This window comes from Oreochromis niloticus, linkage group LG23, assembly GCF_001858045.2.
Source record: "Oreochromis niloticus isolate F11D_XX linkage group LG23, O_niloticus_UMD_NMBU, whole genome shotgun sequence".
Classification (NCBI taxonomy): Eukaryota; Metazoa; Chordata; class Actinopteri; order Cichliformes; family Cichlidae; genus Oreochromis; species Oreochromis niloticus.
In genome coordinates, this window is record NC_031986.2 from 24,800,102 (window position 1) to 24,818,488 (window position 18,387).

General features: G+C 41.4%; 1 protein-coding gene across 7 annotated transcripts in view; it reads left to right on the plus strand.

The window, feature by feature from the left end:
• Positions 1-18,387, plus strand: part of agap1 (ArfGAP with GTPase domain, ankyrin repeat and PH domain 1) — a 170,149-nt gene that overhangs the window by 111,545 nt on the left and 40,217 nt on the right. For 6 of the 7 annotated variants that reach the window (XM_025902797.1, XM_025902795.1, XM_025902796.1 and 3 more), the window contains 4 exons: positions 6,592-6,696; positions 12,394-12,562; positions 14,504-14,668; positions 17,866-18,027. In XM_025902797.1, coding sequence (XP_025758582.1) covers positions 6,592-6,696; positions 12,394-12,562; positions 14,504-14,668; positions 17,866-18,027 — 601 coding nt within the window. The remainder of the gene's footprint in view (positions 1-6,591; positions 6,697-12,393; positions 12,563-14,503; positions 14,669-17,865; positions 18,028-18,387) is intronic. The other variant, XM_025902793.1, reaches the window with a different exon arrangement.

Sequence of the window (18,387 nt, forward strand, 5' to 3'; positions counted from 1 at the left end):
CCCAGAACGAACTGGAAAGTGAAAAGCTTGAAAGAAGGATCTTTTTAAAATCTTTGATTAGCCTGCTGCCCAAGTTCAGATAAACCAAAAGCGATGGATGGATTGAATTCCAGTAATTCTAGTATTGGGAGCCACGAAGTTCAGTGGTTGGTAGAGCAAAATTACTTTTTGTGTTGTTACAGCTTAATTTTCCATCTTGGTAGCACAGATGTTTAGATGTTTTGTCGTTGTTTACACTTTTAATGACAGTTGTCAGTGATGCATCATATTTTGGAGGGAGAAAAAAGATTTGAGTTGTAAGAACTCAAAGGCGACATTGTCTTTAGTAGAACTGCAAAAAAGTTCCTACATTCAAAAGAGCCTAATTCCAGGACGTAGTGCTTGCACTTTAAAGTCATCCATAAAGACATGATCTTTAGTTTTGGTCCACCCGGATTTTCAGATTCGTTTTCTAATCTGTGACAAACGGCACCAGTCTACTCTAAATCACTGTGAAGAAGCTCTACCTACTTTGACCTGCAGCAGGGGGGTCAAAGAGCTTTCAGTTGCTTCCCACAAAGAGGATATTTACCTGGAGTAAGTCAGACAGCATCGGCCCCTTTCCTTTATTTTCTCTTTTTGTCTTCTTGGAGATTAGAGGAGTGAACATTTCACACTCTGTCCTCTTGTCTGAGAGGATGATAGATGACCTGCAGACGCTGCTCAGGCTGGATCAGATGGCCACCACGATACAGAAGGGATCCCTTTCTCGTCACCCCCCTCGCACTCCTCTGTCGGCAGGGGGTGACACCTCTAATTTAGCCTCCTGCTCTCGGGGGACGTTAAAGAACAAAAGGGCCTTAGCTCCATAGAGATCATCCTGTTCTGTGGAGGGTTTGTCCACTGATATTGCCTCCCCCGTATCTCCTCCAAGATCCGCTGTCACACTCTTCAGGAGGCCCCGGTAGAGTCCATTGTCTGAGCAAAATAGGGGGGTGATTGAGTGATTAGAGAGTAGATTAGTCTGTATCAATAGGCAGGCAGCCTCCAAGAGGAGAAAAGTTTCCTTCTAATTTGACTCACACAATGGAAGAAGGAATTATGGTTCATGTTACTGTTCATGTTCCTCAGTTTTAGCTTCAGACAAAGAGGTAAAAGTTGTGTCTTGTGAGCACACCTTTACGCCTCAGAAATCATTTTCTGTGCAATATGTTCCTCCTCGAACATGCCGGACATGTGACAGCTGTGGTCTTTAATCAGAGACCCTCAGGTATGAGCCTTTCCGATGCGTCGTCTAACGAATGACTTCATCTCTTGGCTTCCCCCGAGCTAGCGACCTTTTCTTAAGCACTACCGCACAATACTTCAACCGAGGCAAAGAAGTGAAGGTAGCGAGTGTCTCGGGGAGTTTTGTTTTTTGGGGGGTTGTCTGTCTACATCTATTCGTCTATCCATGCTTGTTTGCTTTCTTTCCCACTGAAACCCAACACAGACCCTTCATGCCCCTTTGTTTTGTTCTCCAGAGAAGAATCCTCATTGATGCCCTCGGACGTTTTCTGTTGCTTAACAAATGACTTCATCTTCCCGCTCCCTGGAGCTAGCGACCTTTTCCTAAGCACTACCCCACAATACTTCACCAGGGCGGAGAAGTGCCTCAGTCGGAGGGGAGAGAGTATATCTGAGGATGTATTTATCTCCCCACATCTATTTTCCAATGTGGAGACCTTGTGAGCTGTCATAGCTGCTCCCCCCTCTCCTCCTCCTGAAGGTAAAATAAGTGTGTCACTAAGCTCGGGGAAGTGAATAATGAAAGATATTACCCATCATGAGGATTTCAACGTGGCGTTCAATTAGCCTTCCTCTCGCACAAACTGATCGCTTGTCATCCTCAGGATAGATGGACAAAATTAATCCACTGACGTCTCCCTCCCCAAAACCCGGGTTTGGGTGAAGGTCTGTGAAAGATGTTAGTTCATCTCTCAGTTTCGTTTGGTGGTGATCAACCATCCACCTCTTATCGCTCCATTGTCTTGTTTCAGTTTACTTTCTCTTTTGATCCTGTATTGCAAAAATATTTCACTTTTTGTTTTAGGATTCAGGTAAAATCTTAAAATGTAGATGAAAGCAACATTTTTCCCATTGATTTTTAATTCTTTTCCTCCATTATGCAACCAAAACACATCAGAATACATTTTTGATGTCAGGCAGTGAAAATATCCACAAAATTAATTATACAGAACAGCTAGAGGATTATTTCAGGTAGTAATGATCTAACTGTAAGCCAGAGAGGATAAAAACAGACTGAAAGGCAGAAAACAATTTCGACCCTTTAAAAGCTAAAACTGGGGCTTTGTAAGGAATTTCTGTCCATTTAAATGGACAAAAATTCAAAAGCGGGATTAGATTCTTCTGTTCTTACACTTTTACACTTTAAAATTGAATATTGCTCTGGAATATATGTATTTTTTGTGGAAGTTATTATTGCTTTCTTTTTTTGTTAGCAGGGATACTCATAAATGTATGGACAAAAAACTTTTTAACAAAGGTTTACTTGGCCCCACAGGCGGAGTTGATCTGGATCTAGCATTTTCTGGAAAGATTCAGGACAGAGTTTTCACCTTTGTCATGTTATCTTTATCAACAACATATCAGGTCTCAGATGGTTAAAGAGGCGTTGGCCCAAATGGTCTCTGTCGAATCCTTAATCCAGGTGAAGGGCATGACTTTTCCAACCAATGAAATAAGAAACAGCTGAGCAGTTTATATGCTTAATAAATTGTTTCCTTCCACTTAATGTACAGAAAACTTTTTATTTCAGAGTGAAAAATTCAACTGAATCAAATATAAAGACCATTAAAGAAAACCTTATTTAAGCTTCCAGACATTCACATTTTGGACTCAGACTCTCAGAAAATCTCCAACAATTGTAGACAAAATAGATCCAACGCATAGTATCCTTTATTTTTTACATCAGAACTCTAATAAAGAACTGAAGGAAAGGACACCAACCTTTGCAACAAGCTTGATGTTCTGAAGAAACAATAACTAAACAGCTGAGCTTTTTGAGGATATAGCTACTTCTAAAAACTAACATCTGTATGAAAATAGCTGCATCCACCATCTCCAAAGTCCACTGACTGCCTTCTTAAGCCTTAAAGTTTCTAATAATTCAGAGGTTTAGTCAGTTCTTGGTTGGTTACTGCCACAGGTTCTTTATTCCTCTTTTCTTTCCTTCAGCATCTTAATATATTATGTTAACAATCTTAAAGTTTGCTTCAAATGATTATCGCCAGTGTTTTCTTGTCAAGGTGAGTTTACATGAGTGACTCTAATTTCAATCATCCGTCCCTTGACAATAAAAATCCCTCTTGAGTGTTGAGACTGTAGATTTATCTGTTAAATGATCCGTCTGATGGATTATAATTGAAAAGCCCGCACCACAGTTATCTGACCTGAAGTCTTATTGGATGATGGTCGTCATGTAAACACACGTCCTCTCTGGCTGGCTGGCTCTGCCGGGAAACACGTTGGCGCTCGCTCACTAACAGGCAGTAATGGATGATCAGCTGGCCTGACAGCTGCACGGCTGCCGGCAGCTTTCACTTCAGAGCAGCGGGAAGCTCGTCAAGTCGTGTTTAGCGCACCGTGGGGAAGCCCTGTTGTTACACACACGCATACACACTGCTCTGTTTCACTTCCTCGTGACATGAGCTGAAATTAGTGGAATCACTGCTGTCGAGTGTCTGTGGGGAGTTCACTGTCTGTAATACCAGCAGGACATTCGAGCATCTATTCAAGGGGTGGCTGATATGACCTAAATTATATATCACTGTATTTTTTGGGGTTTTATGGTGATATAATTATAAAATTTAAAGGAATGTTCCACTCAAGACATGCTTCTATTTCTCTCTATTATGTGTTTTTGGGCTCTAAATCCTGACAAATGTAGGTTAATTCTCATTGTTAGCAGTAACAGCTTTTAAGTATCACTTGATGTCTCAGCTGACAACAGACTGTTAATAAGACATCGACATAGTGAGCATCTTAGCTTAATGTCCATTGTCATTTTGGTATCTTGTAGCCAAAATGACGCAAAAGTAGAATGTCAAGATGTCATAAACATATTTATTTCTGCTGTAAAGTTGGTCATTTTAGAGTCTGGAGCCTCAAGTGGACATTAGAGGAACTGTAGCTAATTTGGCTTGCTGTGTTGTCACACAATAAAAGGCTTGTGTTGTTAATGGCACTAACAGACCATCCAAGAAGTCAGTGCTCAAGGTTTGGTGCGGGAAACTGTAGAATTTGATTTTCCCATGGTCCTACCTACCCCTTTGCAGGCTTCCTGAAGTTGGCCGATCAAATTAAACTTACCTGTGTTTGTCTACCCTCTCCAGCCTCTTTTCCAAATATGTTCACTTCTGGCTCCAAAATCCAATAAGGCTGTGGACAAAACACTAGCATTGGGAATTTAGATTGGATCTTCTGAAAAAAATGGGTAAAAAAGGGGTTATGTCCATTTTTTTTTTTAAACAGTCTCTAAATGTAAAACGGTGTCCTACCCAACCTTACTATCTGTGTTTAGTTCACTGTCTGTAACAGAGGTTTATTATTTCATTAATACAAAACTAAAGGCCCTTCTGGGATATTTCTAGTTTATATATTTATTATTTTATTTTCTACTTTCCCTCTGGTGCCATCCTTACAAGACAAATTTCAGTCTAATATATTACTCTTGAAAATGTATTTTAGACCTTCCAGGGTAAAAATTAGTCTCCTTTCTTTCATAGCTCGCCATCTTGTCCTTTCCTCCCCTGCCTCTGTCACTCTGAGACGTTTCTTCATGGCATTATGTCACCGCCAATTACACTGAATGCTCCATCACTGGCGGCGAGGGTCACCCCGGGCCTGCCGCGCTATCCCACCACTACTGACCGCCTTAATGAAAGCTGAGCGGCCGGGGCGCCAGCGAGCAGGCTTCTGTCCATCAGCCTGGCCTGTCCGTCTCACTCCCCACTTCCTCATCTTCCTCTAACTCCCCTCTTCCTCCCTTCACGGCTGGACTCTATTAATACCCTCTGTCGGAGTGTTAATGTTGTAGAGGTCCAGTGAAGTGACACGCGTGGCAGCGCGGCTGTAATTGCTAATCAGCGGACAGTTTTATCCCCCCTCTCCTGCACTTCCTCCTCTTCCCTCTTCCTCCTCTTTTTTTTCTGCTACTTTCTCCCATTTTGATCCCGCTCTCTCGCCTTCTCTTTGACCTTCCTGCTCTCTCTCTCCTAATGAAGTGTGGGCGGTGAGCGGGCGGTCGCTTGGCCTAAACGGTCAGTCAGCCGCAGCTGATGTGCGTAGGAGAGAGAGTGAACAAAAAGATAGTCGGACAATTAAATGAGCGCTGATTTCCTTCCATCTATTCACATCCAGCTCCTCTCATCTCTGATCTTTTAAATGTTGTTTCTCTCGTTTCGCTCATTAGCTTCACTCAGCCGACTCTGGACGTCATTTAGCTGCAGCGTGCACAAAGATCGAGGAATCGAGAGGCTTTAAAATGCACAATTAAGACTCAAAAGTGGACAATAATTTCCATATATTTTTTGTCCACTTTTGAGCAGAGTTGTGTTTTTTACTCTTTTTGGTTCTATATGTGAAATCACAGAGATATTTGAGGCTAAAGTGTGCTTATAGTTTTGTTTGTTTGATATTACCAAGGACTGGATCACAGTCTGATCTTAAAACTCGTAACCATTAATGCATACACACAAATCCCCCCCAGCACGAAAAAGCTAGGTTTTCCTAAACGAGTCCCTAAATATTTCCATTCATTTCCAGCAAGACTTCACTGTCAGTAACTTTCTATTGGGATTTCTTCCTGCTCGCTTTGAAATCAAAGATTCTTTTTTCATTGACTGAAGAAAACTACCATGTAAAGAGTGAAATCTCCTGTCATCAAACCACTAATTTCTTTATCATCACCAAATTTAACATTACCAACTTATTTGATGGTTTCAGTCTGTTTATTTCTCAAAATGGTTCTACTGTTCACCTTCAGCTGTTCCAACCTTTCCATTAACATACTCATTACCTCCAATAATATCTCTACAAAGCTATTATATATTTTTAATGTCAATAAATGAAGAAAAGAAGTGACGTCGTCAAAGTATTTTATTAACCGATTGCCTTTTAGTCAGGTTACAAAAATGGTGCACCACCAAAACAACACCAGAGCTCACTGCATGACAATTTGGGCCTCACTTTGGGTGACAACAGCGAGCATAAACTGCCGGTTTGGATTGTGGCATCCGCCCTGTATGTACTTCCACTTCACCATAATGGCGCGCCACAGCTGTTCTTCTTTTGCTCTGACGGTGTGCTTGGGAGCTTGACGGCCACTTTAACCAGAGCTGGTCGAGCTCACCAAGGCTGCAGAGCTGCCGTTCAAGACAGTGACAATGGAGTCCATCTGCATACTGGGGAACTTACTGGAGAGGCTGCGGATTATCATAGTGGAGTTCAGAAATTTCTTTTGCAGATGATGATGTTGTTTGTGTTCAAAGTGCACAGCTGCATTGAAAGGTGTGTGCTGACAGTGAGTGTTCATCTGTGTGTTTTCTGCAGGGCATGCTGCTGAAGAGGAGCGGTAAGTCCCTCAACAAGGAGTGGAAGAAGAAGTACGTGACGCTGTGTGACAACGGCCTGCTCACCTACCACCCGAGCCTACACGTAAGACACATACACAAAAGCACAAGCACAAACACATACAGCCACTGTGAATGCTTATTAGACTGCAGCGCTCTGCTAGCCTGCACTGACCTCCATCTATCTGCTGCTCTTCATCTCTCCCCCGCGAGTGTGTGTGTGTGTGTGTGTGTGTGTGTGTGTGTGTGTGTGTTGATGGCTTGTGTATTAATTAGGACTCGTCATCTGTTTGCCCACGTCGGCGCTGATGATGTGAATATCATCTGTAATGTCTCTGCTAATTGCCCCAGCTCTCTGCCCTGTTGGCACAATATCCTGCCCCCAACGCTGCTTTATTATCTCACACACACACACACACACACACACACACTTTTTTGTGTCTTTCACTCTCTCTGCTGCTCATTTCCTCTCTGTCCTCTTGCTCAGTCTGAAGTCAGATTAAATGTATCGCCTCTGACACATTTTCGCCACATTTTTGTTGTGTAATTAACGTTTGTTTGTCTTTGTTTTTTGTTTTTTTTTAAAGAATTTTGGCCACAAGTGCATAAAAATTTGTTTTATTTTGACTTTTTTCTTTTATGTTAAAAGGTACACATACAGTTGTTTTGTGGAAAAAGGTGCAAAATGACAAGTTTGATCATAAAAATTAACACAAAAAGCATTTCAGTGTGTAATAGTGTTAATATGGTTACTTTGTTTTCTTTCTTACTTTTTCTGAAAATGTATTCATTATCTTCTTTAATTACATTGATCGTATTTTCCATATGGGCATTCTTCAGTTCAAGATGACATTTTAAAGTGGCTTAACTAATCTGTTCATCAGTCCAAAACTGGAAGAATTTTCTGAAACTGTTGTAAATAACAAAGAAAAGAAGCCAATTTCACATATTTAGAAGCTAAAAATCGCAAATTCTAAACTAAACGTAAATGAAATTAACTGATTATTTAAAAAAATACAGTTTACAGTGGTCCCTCGTTTATTGTGGGAGTTACATTCTAAAAATAGCCTGCGATAGGTGAAATAGCCAAGTAGGCAAGTTTATTTTTTTTACAATTATTATACATTTTTTAAGGCTGTAAAACCCCTCACTACACACATTATACACTGTTCTCAGGCGGGCATGAACATTTTCACACTTTTCTCTCATGTTTAAACGCCCTCAAAGTTCAAACCTTCGTAGAATAATATGTCCAGTATTATAAAATGAAACCCCCGCGGTTGCCTTTGACGGTGCAAAACGTTTTGTCGACATTGTTGTGTTTGTTGGAGAGAAAACTTACAAACATACAGTACAGCACTTCAGAGTCACACTGCTAGCAATCGAAGAAATTTGTCAAGTTGGATGCATTCTGAACTGTACAGGAGACACGGCATGAGGTTGACTGACACTGGTCTACAGCCAATCAGCACGCAGAACACAATGAGCTGTAAAAAAAAACAAAACCCCCCCCCAAAATTATGCAAAATTGCACAAAAAAATCAACGAAATAGCGAGGCCGCGAAAGGTGAACCGCGTTATAGCGAGGGACCACTGTATCTCTTAAGAAAGGGTGATACTTTTGTTTTGAATTAATAAAGGAATACATTTATGAACTGCACGGGAGGTGACAGGATAAGTTTGGGGTGGTTGGAGCGGTTGGAAAATACTTGATTGACCACTTGATAATGCTGGGGTCACTACAAGAGATGGGAGTGAAAAATACTGTGGAAAAAATGAGTAAAGGACTCTATAGACATCTGTTTTAGAAACATTGTAATTTAGGAGTATGCTCTCTTTCTTTTCATCCTTGCTCAGTAATTATGTGTTTTGGATGGTTTTTTGGACTTGTTTGATCTGGTTTTAGCCTTCATTTCACTGATTCAGGGATGCTTGGACATCATGTTTGATCTCTTCGGGAGTCAGATTGTTTTGATGATAATTGATGGCTTGTTTTGTGCAAAGCTGATCAGAAAAGCATGAAAGGTCCCCTCCCTGTTGCCTGGATTTTCTTGACACCAACAGACAAAAAAGTATCTTAGAACCTGAAAATATTTGTTTTAGGTTGAAAAATGACCTAAATGAACAATGAATCGCGCATTTTAGAAGTTGCAGATTATTGTCATGCTTTTCTTGACTAATTGACTCTTGGTTTCATCTGCAGAAACATTAAATCACAAATGATTTGCTCAGACATATCCACACTTCACCAAACTGCACACGTCCATCAGCCATTAGAGCAGCTGATGCAGTAAATTAGTGTTAAAACTCATCACTTAACACATCAACACACACAAACCCCCTCCAGCACCAAAAGCCAGGTTTTCCTGAATGCTTTGCATCTGCAGCTCCGGCGTCAATTAACGTGTTTGCGGAGGCTAATCGAATGAAACTCAATCAGTGCCACTAATTGCCCGACTATGTGCAAAGAAATCACATTAATGCCGCTAATTGAGTGGATGGCAATAGATGCCACCTAATTGCCAAGAAAAGTCTAAAGAGGAGAAGATCAGGCCAACAAAAGGCGAGAGAGTAATTAATCGCCTCTTGTCTCGATGTGATTCTGAGCAGTGAGTGTTGTTAAGAGCAGAGATTTTTTAGAAATTCTTGTTCAAGAAAGAATGATTAGAAGTCAGTTTTTCTTTTCTTTTTTTGTGTTCATAAGCCTGAAACTAAGGCAGAGAGCTAACCAATGCTGAGTGAACACAAGATAGAAACCAAGATGGTCTTAAAGAATTCATTTTTAAACGTCCCAAATCCAAATGTTCAAAACGAGATCCAGCAGTAAAAGTAATAATAGATTAGAATTAGAAAGTTTTAACTTCAGTGATCTTAAATACACGTTCAGTTTTTAGCCTTTAGATAATAACTTGAAGACACTACAAATTTCTGTCCATTGAGATAATTTTGCATTAAAAGCAATGTACATCTACAGTTTACATATCAACAGATGTAATTTATAATATTTACCATAAAAACCTGTTATGTAATGTGTTTAAGTTCGTTTAGGTTTTAGGTTTGAACATGGACTATAGATCTCTTCAGGTTTTTTGACACTGGTTTCTGACCTGGCTTTGGACTTGTTCAGGTAGGTCCTAGGCTTAGTTTTAAACTTATTTAAGGCAATTTTGTGCAATACTTGGTATTGCACCGATTTTTATACTTTGGTTTCGACGTGGACATGTTTAGGCTAGACTTTGCACTTCTTTCTGACCTGATTTTGGACATGTTTAGTCTGGGTTTTAGATTTTGTTTGTGACCTGGTTTTGGACCTGTTCAGCCTACTTTTTAGACTTGGTTCTGACCTGGTTTTGGTCATGTTTAGTCTGGGTTTTGGACTTGGTTCTGACCTGGTTTTGGACCTGTTCAGGCTAGTTATGGAGCAACTTTGTACTTGTCTTTGTAACTGTTAATAAATTTGGTTTTGTACCCACCATCTCTGCACCTTCATCACTTTCTCCACATTTTCAGTCTGATCGCAGAGCTTCTTCTTCTTCTCCTTTATCTGCTGTTGTCTGTTTACCCATCGATCGTGTTGTGAAGTAGCTCGCTCTTTATGGATTCATGTTTCCTTTGCCGTCAGCAGTATCCAGCTCTCAGTTCATGTTGCATTTTTCACACTGATGCTGCCGTTGATGCGTCCATTTATACTGACTGCACGCAAACACACACACTCTTAAATACACTTTCTTTCTTCCGCGCTCATAAGCTGACAACATGTTCTCGTCCTCTCTCACACACACACTCGTCACCACCTGCTGTCGGTTTGTTTGGTCGATACACACATCCGTCCTGGACGTCGCTGCATGGTGTGGACGATCGGGCCGATGATGAAAGCTCTCAGATGCAAATGGAGACTCAATTACCTCGGTCAATCTGTCGGAGGGGTGTGTGTGTGAGTGTGTGTGCATTTGTGTGTGTGTGGAGGGTTTACCCAGCGGGCCCCTGGCTCGAGGGCTCTCCAGTGGCTTGTTAAGACGCCGTCGAGAGCACTTGGCTTTGAATTGGCCTTTTGTCAGCCGAGCTGCCAGAGGGAGGCGGGAAACACTGAGAGAGAGTGCGTGTGTGTGTTATAAATGTGTGTGTTATTATCCAAGTCTGTGCAATAACAGCAAACCGAGGATGCTTGCTGAAATAATGCCACGAACAGTTTGTATTTAACAGTAATTATTTCAACTGTATAGAGCAGCTCTAATGAAAGCTGTAGTGTGTCAGAGATGAACACAACATTGACGAAAATGGGGAAAAATAAAAAAACTTTGTTAGTTTGTGTCATTGAAATCCAACACTACAGGGTTTTCTTCATGTTTGCACAGACATTTTAACTAAATTACACACATTAAGGATGTGAGGCAGAGTTTTTGGTACGTTTTGAGCAGGCTTTGGTTGAGTTTAGGTGAGCAATCCAAGTGGAAAGCGAAAGTTTTCATTTTTTTCAGGTAAATCAAAATAACTTCATGTTGCATAGATCAGGTATCTGCTTTGAGGTTGGATTTCAGTCGTTACGTTGGACTGATTTTGGGCTTGGGGTGCGTCTTTGGAGTGTTTTTAGGTTTGGTGTTTCCCTTTGGTTTTGTCTTAGTTTTAAATAGTTTGTTTTGGCTTTTATTGCTTTGCTTTCCTGGCCTAAATTGTTTTAGGCCAGTTTTGTATTTGGATGGGTTTTGACCTTGATTGGTTTGGACATATTTTAAACTGGTTTTATAAACATTTTGCAGTTTGCTTTGAACAATTTTTGTGGCTGTTTTGACCTACATTTAGACTCATTTATTAGCTTGGATTGGGGATCACTTTGGGTTGATCTGGACTTGTTTTGTCCTGTTTTATAGTTGGGGCTTGGTTTTATACACATTTTTTAAATTTGTAGAGGTTCACTGGCTGGATATTCTCGACTCATTGTCCTGCTATGGAACATCTGGATCCATTAGATAGTTCTTTGTAATGGTAAAGAATGTGAAATAATTATTCTTTCTTCAGATAGAAAAAAAAATACTTGTAATAGCCTTCTTCTCCAAACCAACACTTATTTTCCAAATAATTCCCCTTCTCTATGTCTTAAAAAATATATATCAGACTTTCTTTTTAATCCACAAGCTTTGTTTCTCATCACCACCTTGATCCTGAAGAGGAGGCCGACCTCCCAAGGTGCCGTGCTTCTCTTGGGTCACCACTGATTCTCCGACACCGTCAGAGAGGTGGGGGTGGTGAATTTAACAAGCGCCTCTCGTTCGTCATTAAACACCACTTCTTGTCTGATCCATCCGGTCCGGACCGGAGGGGGGCTCCTCGCTAGAGGGGCTGCCGAGGCCCCTGACAGTGGTCGCTCTTGTTTCAGGCACATTTGTGAACGGACAGAGCCAATCAGAGTCCGAGTGTTGGGCCACTTCAGCGCCGCTTTAAGGGATTAGTGTTGCTTTGTTTCCATTGTGTGTTTGAGGGATTTGGGAGGTTTATTATCCCAAATAATCCCACTCGTGTTGATGAGATCTCTTACACGCACACTTCATTTTACTTGCTTTGTGTTTTGTGCTCTAAGTGTTGTCCCATGTGTTTATTTGCTGTCAGTGGGCCTGCTTAGTCAATGATTGCATGTAATTACGTTTTTAAAATTCTTTCTCTGGTTTAAACGGTTGTAAAATGTCTGAATACTCGGACGAATAAAAATGGGTTTAAGATTCATGTAGGTTTAAAGATTACGGGACTTCAACACAATAAGGTTTGAATGCTGCCTTCTGTTTGTCAGGACTACATGCAGAACGTCCATGGGAAGGAGATCGACCTGCTCAGGACCACGGTGAAGGTGCCGGGGAAGAGGCCACCGCGCGCCGTGTCCACCTGCGCTGCCATGCCGAGTCCCAAAACCAACGGCCTGACGAAGGACATGAGCAGCCTGCAGCTCGGACAGACTTCAGGTGAGGCCTGCAAACTGACACCTGAGAGCGTCTGTATCAGACCTTCAAACCTTTAAACCATAGGTATAAGGGAGGTAATCTTTGTCACACCCCTCCTCCTCTGTGATTGGACGGCAGTGATTTACCTGAAATTCAACATTTTTTTTACTGCTGAACTCCCGTTTAGAATTCATCATCAGAAGTGCATGCTCTAACATATGTAATTTTTCAAAACAAAAGCAATAATTACTTATAAGGAATTTACCAGGATGCATTTAAAGCTTCAGGTTTTCAAAATAAAAGTTTTCTATTTAGTTTGTTGCAACTTATGTTTTCAAAAATATCCAGTCCTGCTATCAAACATCCAATCAGGAAGTCCATTTCTTATAGTTTAAAGTAACGAGTCTTTACGTCAATTTTCATGTGTATATCCAGGTTTAATGGTTAATTTGTGAAATTATTATTAATCACTGTAATTAAGTAAGAAACCTGTTTAAACTCCATCTTCATGCGTTTAGATGTCTCATTTTATTTTAAACATCCAAATCTTTCTTGTAAAATGATACGATAACAACAATAAGTTTTCACATTTATCCAACATTTATCCAAAAAGAAATTCGCATTTATTTTGTAAAAATGTCTTTGAAAGGCTTAAGTGTAACTGTCAGCGTTCACACGTAGAAACCAACAACGTGTTTGGAGGTAAAAACGAAGTGTTGTGTTAAATAACAGAAAAACTGAATCAGCGTTATTGAAATGATGCAATAAAAATGAGCAGAAATATGAAAACATAAAGGAGTGAACATGAAGTCTCGCCTCCACTCAGCAACGATTAGCCCATCATCAACACACTCGTTCCCTAATTGTGCTTCTAATCGCCGCTCTCGCTCTGACATCATAAACACGAGCGTTGTTTTGTTCGTTCTGAGTCAATAAAGATTGATTGAAAGGAGGAGGGGAAAAATCTGCAGTTCAGCCTCGAAGCAAACGTGTCTTATCACCTGAAGGAAGACGTCGTAAAACAAAAGGTGGAGCATAATCCTGCGTGTCTCACACACACATAAAATCAGCGCTTATGAGGCTTAAATCTCTCTCTTTCACACACACACACACACACACACACACATACACACACACACACACACACACACACACACACACACGCAGGAGGCCCGAGCTAATAGCATGAATATTCAGTGAGCTGTACTCCATGTACTAATTATTGTCATGAATATTAATGCAATCAGAGTCCTGGCTCCATTCAGCCAGCACCAAGAAATGAGCTGTAATGAGAGAATGAGGGAGAGGAGGAGGAGGGTGGGGGTGACTCACCCTGCTGCTGGACCACACAGCCTCTTGCCGACTCGAGGGTTTGATTTAAGCAGCCGGCTCGTGAGAGGCTGCCTTTTATGGCTCCCTCGTGTTTCTGTGTGAAGTAAATGAGAGTATGTGTGCACGCCAAGGAAGGAAGAGGAGGTCTGCAGATGATCTGTGCGACGCTCCGGATGTTTGAAGCTTAAACAGCAGCACGGGCTTTAAATGTGATTCTCTGGTCATGAGAAACGTGCTCAAGTGTCAGTTTTCTTCAGTCAGCTGGTTAAAATGATCAGAACGCTGAGCTAACTGTACATGGAGCCCGTAGTTACTGCTCCCAGCCTGTAGAGGGGGGCATGACAAATTAAATCCAAAAACCCCACTTCCTCCAGTGACGGAGTCCACAAACAAAAGGACAGCTATGTCCATCTTTGTATATTCAGTATATTGTATATTCAGTGTATGGTGCTATCAGCAGGCTTCCTGTCACTGTCCAATCAGAGGAAAGAGAGCTGTTAGGGAGGAGGTTTCTTAAAGAGACAGAAGCTAATGCAGCTTTTCTCACAGAAGTTATGAGTGATAAGTGAACACTGCAGGTATCTGAGTCTTCCTTATATGCCGCATTGACGTCTCCACTTTGTGTTTCAGGCTCGGTGACTAGCAGCTCGTCGGTGTCGCAGATGGCGAGCGGCGTCAGCTTAGTGTCCTTCAACAGCCGCAGCACGGAGGGGATGCACCAGCGCTCGTACTCCGTCTCCAGCGCCGATCAGTGGACCGAGGCCACCGTCATCGCCAACTCTGGAGTCAGCACGGGTCAGTGACCGGCATGCTCACGCAGAGTCATGTGATCCTCAATTAAAGTGCAGGCCAGGTCACACGAGAAGCTACACACCTGGGACTGAAGGCCCTAGTGTGGAGCTACGCGAGGGGGACTATCATTTGTCTCCCATTGATCCAGCTGCCAGACCTCTAATACTGCCTTAACTGTTTGTCAAGCTAATGGACTGTCTGTGTGTGTATGTTGGTGTGTGTGTCTGTGTGTGTATACAGGTGTGTAGGACTTAAAGTGCCATATTAACCTAACACACACACACACACACACACACACACAGAGCAGGAAGCTGAGACTGACAGCTGTCAGGCTGTGTATGAGCCTGATGTTAAGCTTGAGTAGCAGCTCCTTCTCTGGGGCCTCCAGCCTTCCTCAAATAACGTTTAAAGCTGTGAAACGCTCTCAATGGGCTCCCAGGGGCAACACACACACACACACACACACACACACACACACACACACACACACAGTTTCTATAGGTGCAAGGGCACGCCTTTAAACTCCTGTGGACCCTTAAAAGGTAATTTATGCAAGAGTAAGATATTAATTAACCTTAAAAATGGTGATGAAGTCATGAATCCTTCTGTCAGAGATCTGAGAAATGTTACAGATCTTACAGCAATATCTGAAAAAAATAATTGGGACAAATGTTATTTTATAAAAAGAAAATAAGAGAAACCTGGTTTAACTTTAAGTTTGTGACAGAGTTTTGTGGTTTTAGCTTTAAATTAAGCTAAAAATTCATCTGAACTCCTCTGCTAAAAGTTTTTTTTTTCTTCATATTTTTAAATGTGAAAAAAATGTCTTCGAAAGTCTAAGAAAGTAAAACTCCCAACATATGTGGATTATGGAAGCCTGAATGGGCCATCATAAGAAATTAAGAAAAAAAATTAACGAGTAGTCAAGACTTACATGTGTGAACTCATCACTCAGTTCTCAAGCAGCGTTGAGGCCAAATAGTAGGAAATAATTGTAGAGAAGAAAAAAATGAGAAAAACAAAGATATTACATATTAAATAAGCTAATGAAAAAAATAAGTAGTAATATAACATCTTAAAAATACAGAAAGGAAATTAAAAACAGAAGTAAATAAACTGAGAATCTTAAATAAATAGAGGAAATACTGCAAATTCAATCATTTCCGAAATACTCCTTTGTTTATATTTTATTAGGTGGGGTCTGCCCTCCATAGATCAACTGTCAGAGTTAATAATAAGCAAAACTGCTTAAAACATTTGTGTTAAACAGTGCTAAGAACTTAAAAGAAAATAAATAAAATTCTGCAATAAATAAATACTAAAATTAAGATTTAAACTCATGAAAAAATTCAATTTCTGCTTCTTCTTTGAGTTTTATTAGGCACGCAGGTGCTTTGCCGCCACCTTCTGGAGCATAAAACAAAGAAAAGTTTGTAGTCTTTGGACCTGCTGCTGCTTCTTCTGTGGTGGTTTGTGTGGTCTGATCAGCTGGTGTTTAAACTGTTGATGAGGGAAAATACACCACAGAAAAACAATCAGAGTTGGACTGAGAGAGAGAGTGCAGCGGGAGGAGGTGGTTGTGGGGGGTGGGGGCAGCGGTGGTGGGGTTTGACGTGGATGGAGCGCGGCTTGCAGATGGGAGGGCCGTTAATCCACGGCGGTTAATTGCGCGCTCGGGGATGGCATCTTGTCAGCAGAGATAAGTTGTCACATTTTCCACTTGAGCTGAGACTAAACGATTGTAAAATAAGTTATGGCCGTCCTTGGGGCTGTCTGCCGTTCGGGGACGCGGCGGCCAGCAAGCGCTCGACAAGATACGTTTGTGTGTGTGGTGTGTACACGTGTTTCCATCTGCACACACAGATACACACCGCGCCCGTGTCAGTGTGGCCGCCGCGCCGTGATATTGATGGAAGCTGAATGTTATTTTATTCCGCCGCTAGTCACAGCTGTCAGCAGCCGGCATGAAGAGTGGAGGGCAGAGAGAGAGAGACTCCACTCACTGTGCTGATAGCCTCGCTCACCCACAGGTCTCAGCCTGCATGTCGACCTGAACGGGATTCAGTATAGTTTACTTTAATCCATTTGGACCCCGTCAGTGGTGATTCTGGATATTTTATATACGTATTTCTACATTTACTGTTCTGCTTATAAAATAGAACAATTGAGGTGTGAGGTTTTGTGCTCAGATTTACTCAGCTGCTGTTCTGTGCCAAAGAGTTTTGCCACCATGGATATTAAGGTCATTAGTGAAGTATCAAAGGTAAATGTGCAGCAGGATCAAGAGCTGAAGCCAGAGTCAGAATGAAGAGCAGGGAGTCCTGTATCTGATGGTCTGGACCTCACACAATCCTGATCGCAATATCAGCAGTGTGAAATTACAAGAAGAGACAAAAGACACCAGTTTAATCCCACTGATGAACTTCAGCAATTCCTCCAAAACCCATAAATCAACTACAAAACCAGGTCTAGAGTCCAAAATTAGGCTCACAACCAACCCCAGAAGTTTTTTTTTAGGGTACTCAAAAACTAAATCAGAAAACTTCTAAGTTCTTCCAAACCAGTACCAAACCAAATGTAATTCAAACCTAATTTAACCCAATGGAAAATCTATTTTGAAAGTAGTTTTAAACCAGTTTAAAAGAAAGTCCCAATAAGCCCATTATCAAGTGTAAGAAATAAGTCTGGTGTAACATGAATAAACCAAGACCCTGAGGCTAATTTAAAGAACTGTGACAAGCCCTCGAAGATTTTAAAGGCAGCATTAAAACAAAACAAAACACTGAGGTCAAACCAAAATGAAACCAGTCAAAAACTTAATCCAGAACCATCTTAAAACCTGTCCAAAGTTCTCAGCAGATAAAACAAGAAAGGCCACTTGTGTATTAAACTTACAACTATCTCAAATTATCTCTGAATGTTTTTCTCCACAACCATAAACTTCCCCTTTTAAGACACTGCAGAAAAAGATGGATGCCTCGACCTATCCTCCACCCACCAAAAAGCTCTTGGGTCTTTAGAAAGCAAAACCCCCAAGTAGTTCTGTTTAGTTATATTCGGCATCAGTCTACAGCAACAGTTATTTTACTGTTGGGTAAAGATCCTGCAGTATTATAGTAAGAGAAGCCCATTGATCCCTTATGAGCAGTATGGCAACAGTGTAGAGTTCTATTTGTGATTTTATTTGGTTAAATCACCAGACACGGGCCTGGGAGACTCCGTCTGCTCCAGTCCCAGCATCTCCAGCACCACCAGTCCAAAGATGGAGCCGCCGCCATCGCCGCATGCCAACCGGAAGAAGCACCGGCGGAAGAAGAGCACCAGTAACTTCAAAGCCGACGGCCTCTCTGGTACTGCGGAAGGTAACGCCATCTCCCCTCCCCTCGCCTCGCACTTTCCCCGCCTAGTTCTTAAAAAATACATATGAAAATATCATCTTTAAAACTGACCTGACCTTTATTTTCTAGTTTTCAAATCTTAAATCTCACTATTTTTGTAAAGTTTGTGTGTTGATGCTATAATGTTCATAGTGACATTAGTAGATGTTATTTGGGACCTAGGCTGGGAAACGCAGTCATGTGATTGTCTGAGATTTTCGACCTCCTCAATGAGGAAAGGATCTCTTCATCCTGTCATTCTCTCAGCCCTTCATCTCTTCACCCTGTTCAGTCTTCTTCTTCCTCTTCTCTGTAAAGTCTGTGGATCAATGAGTGTGTTCATGC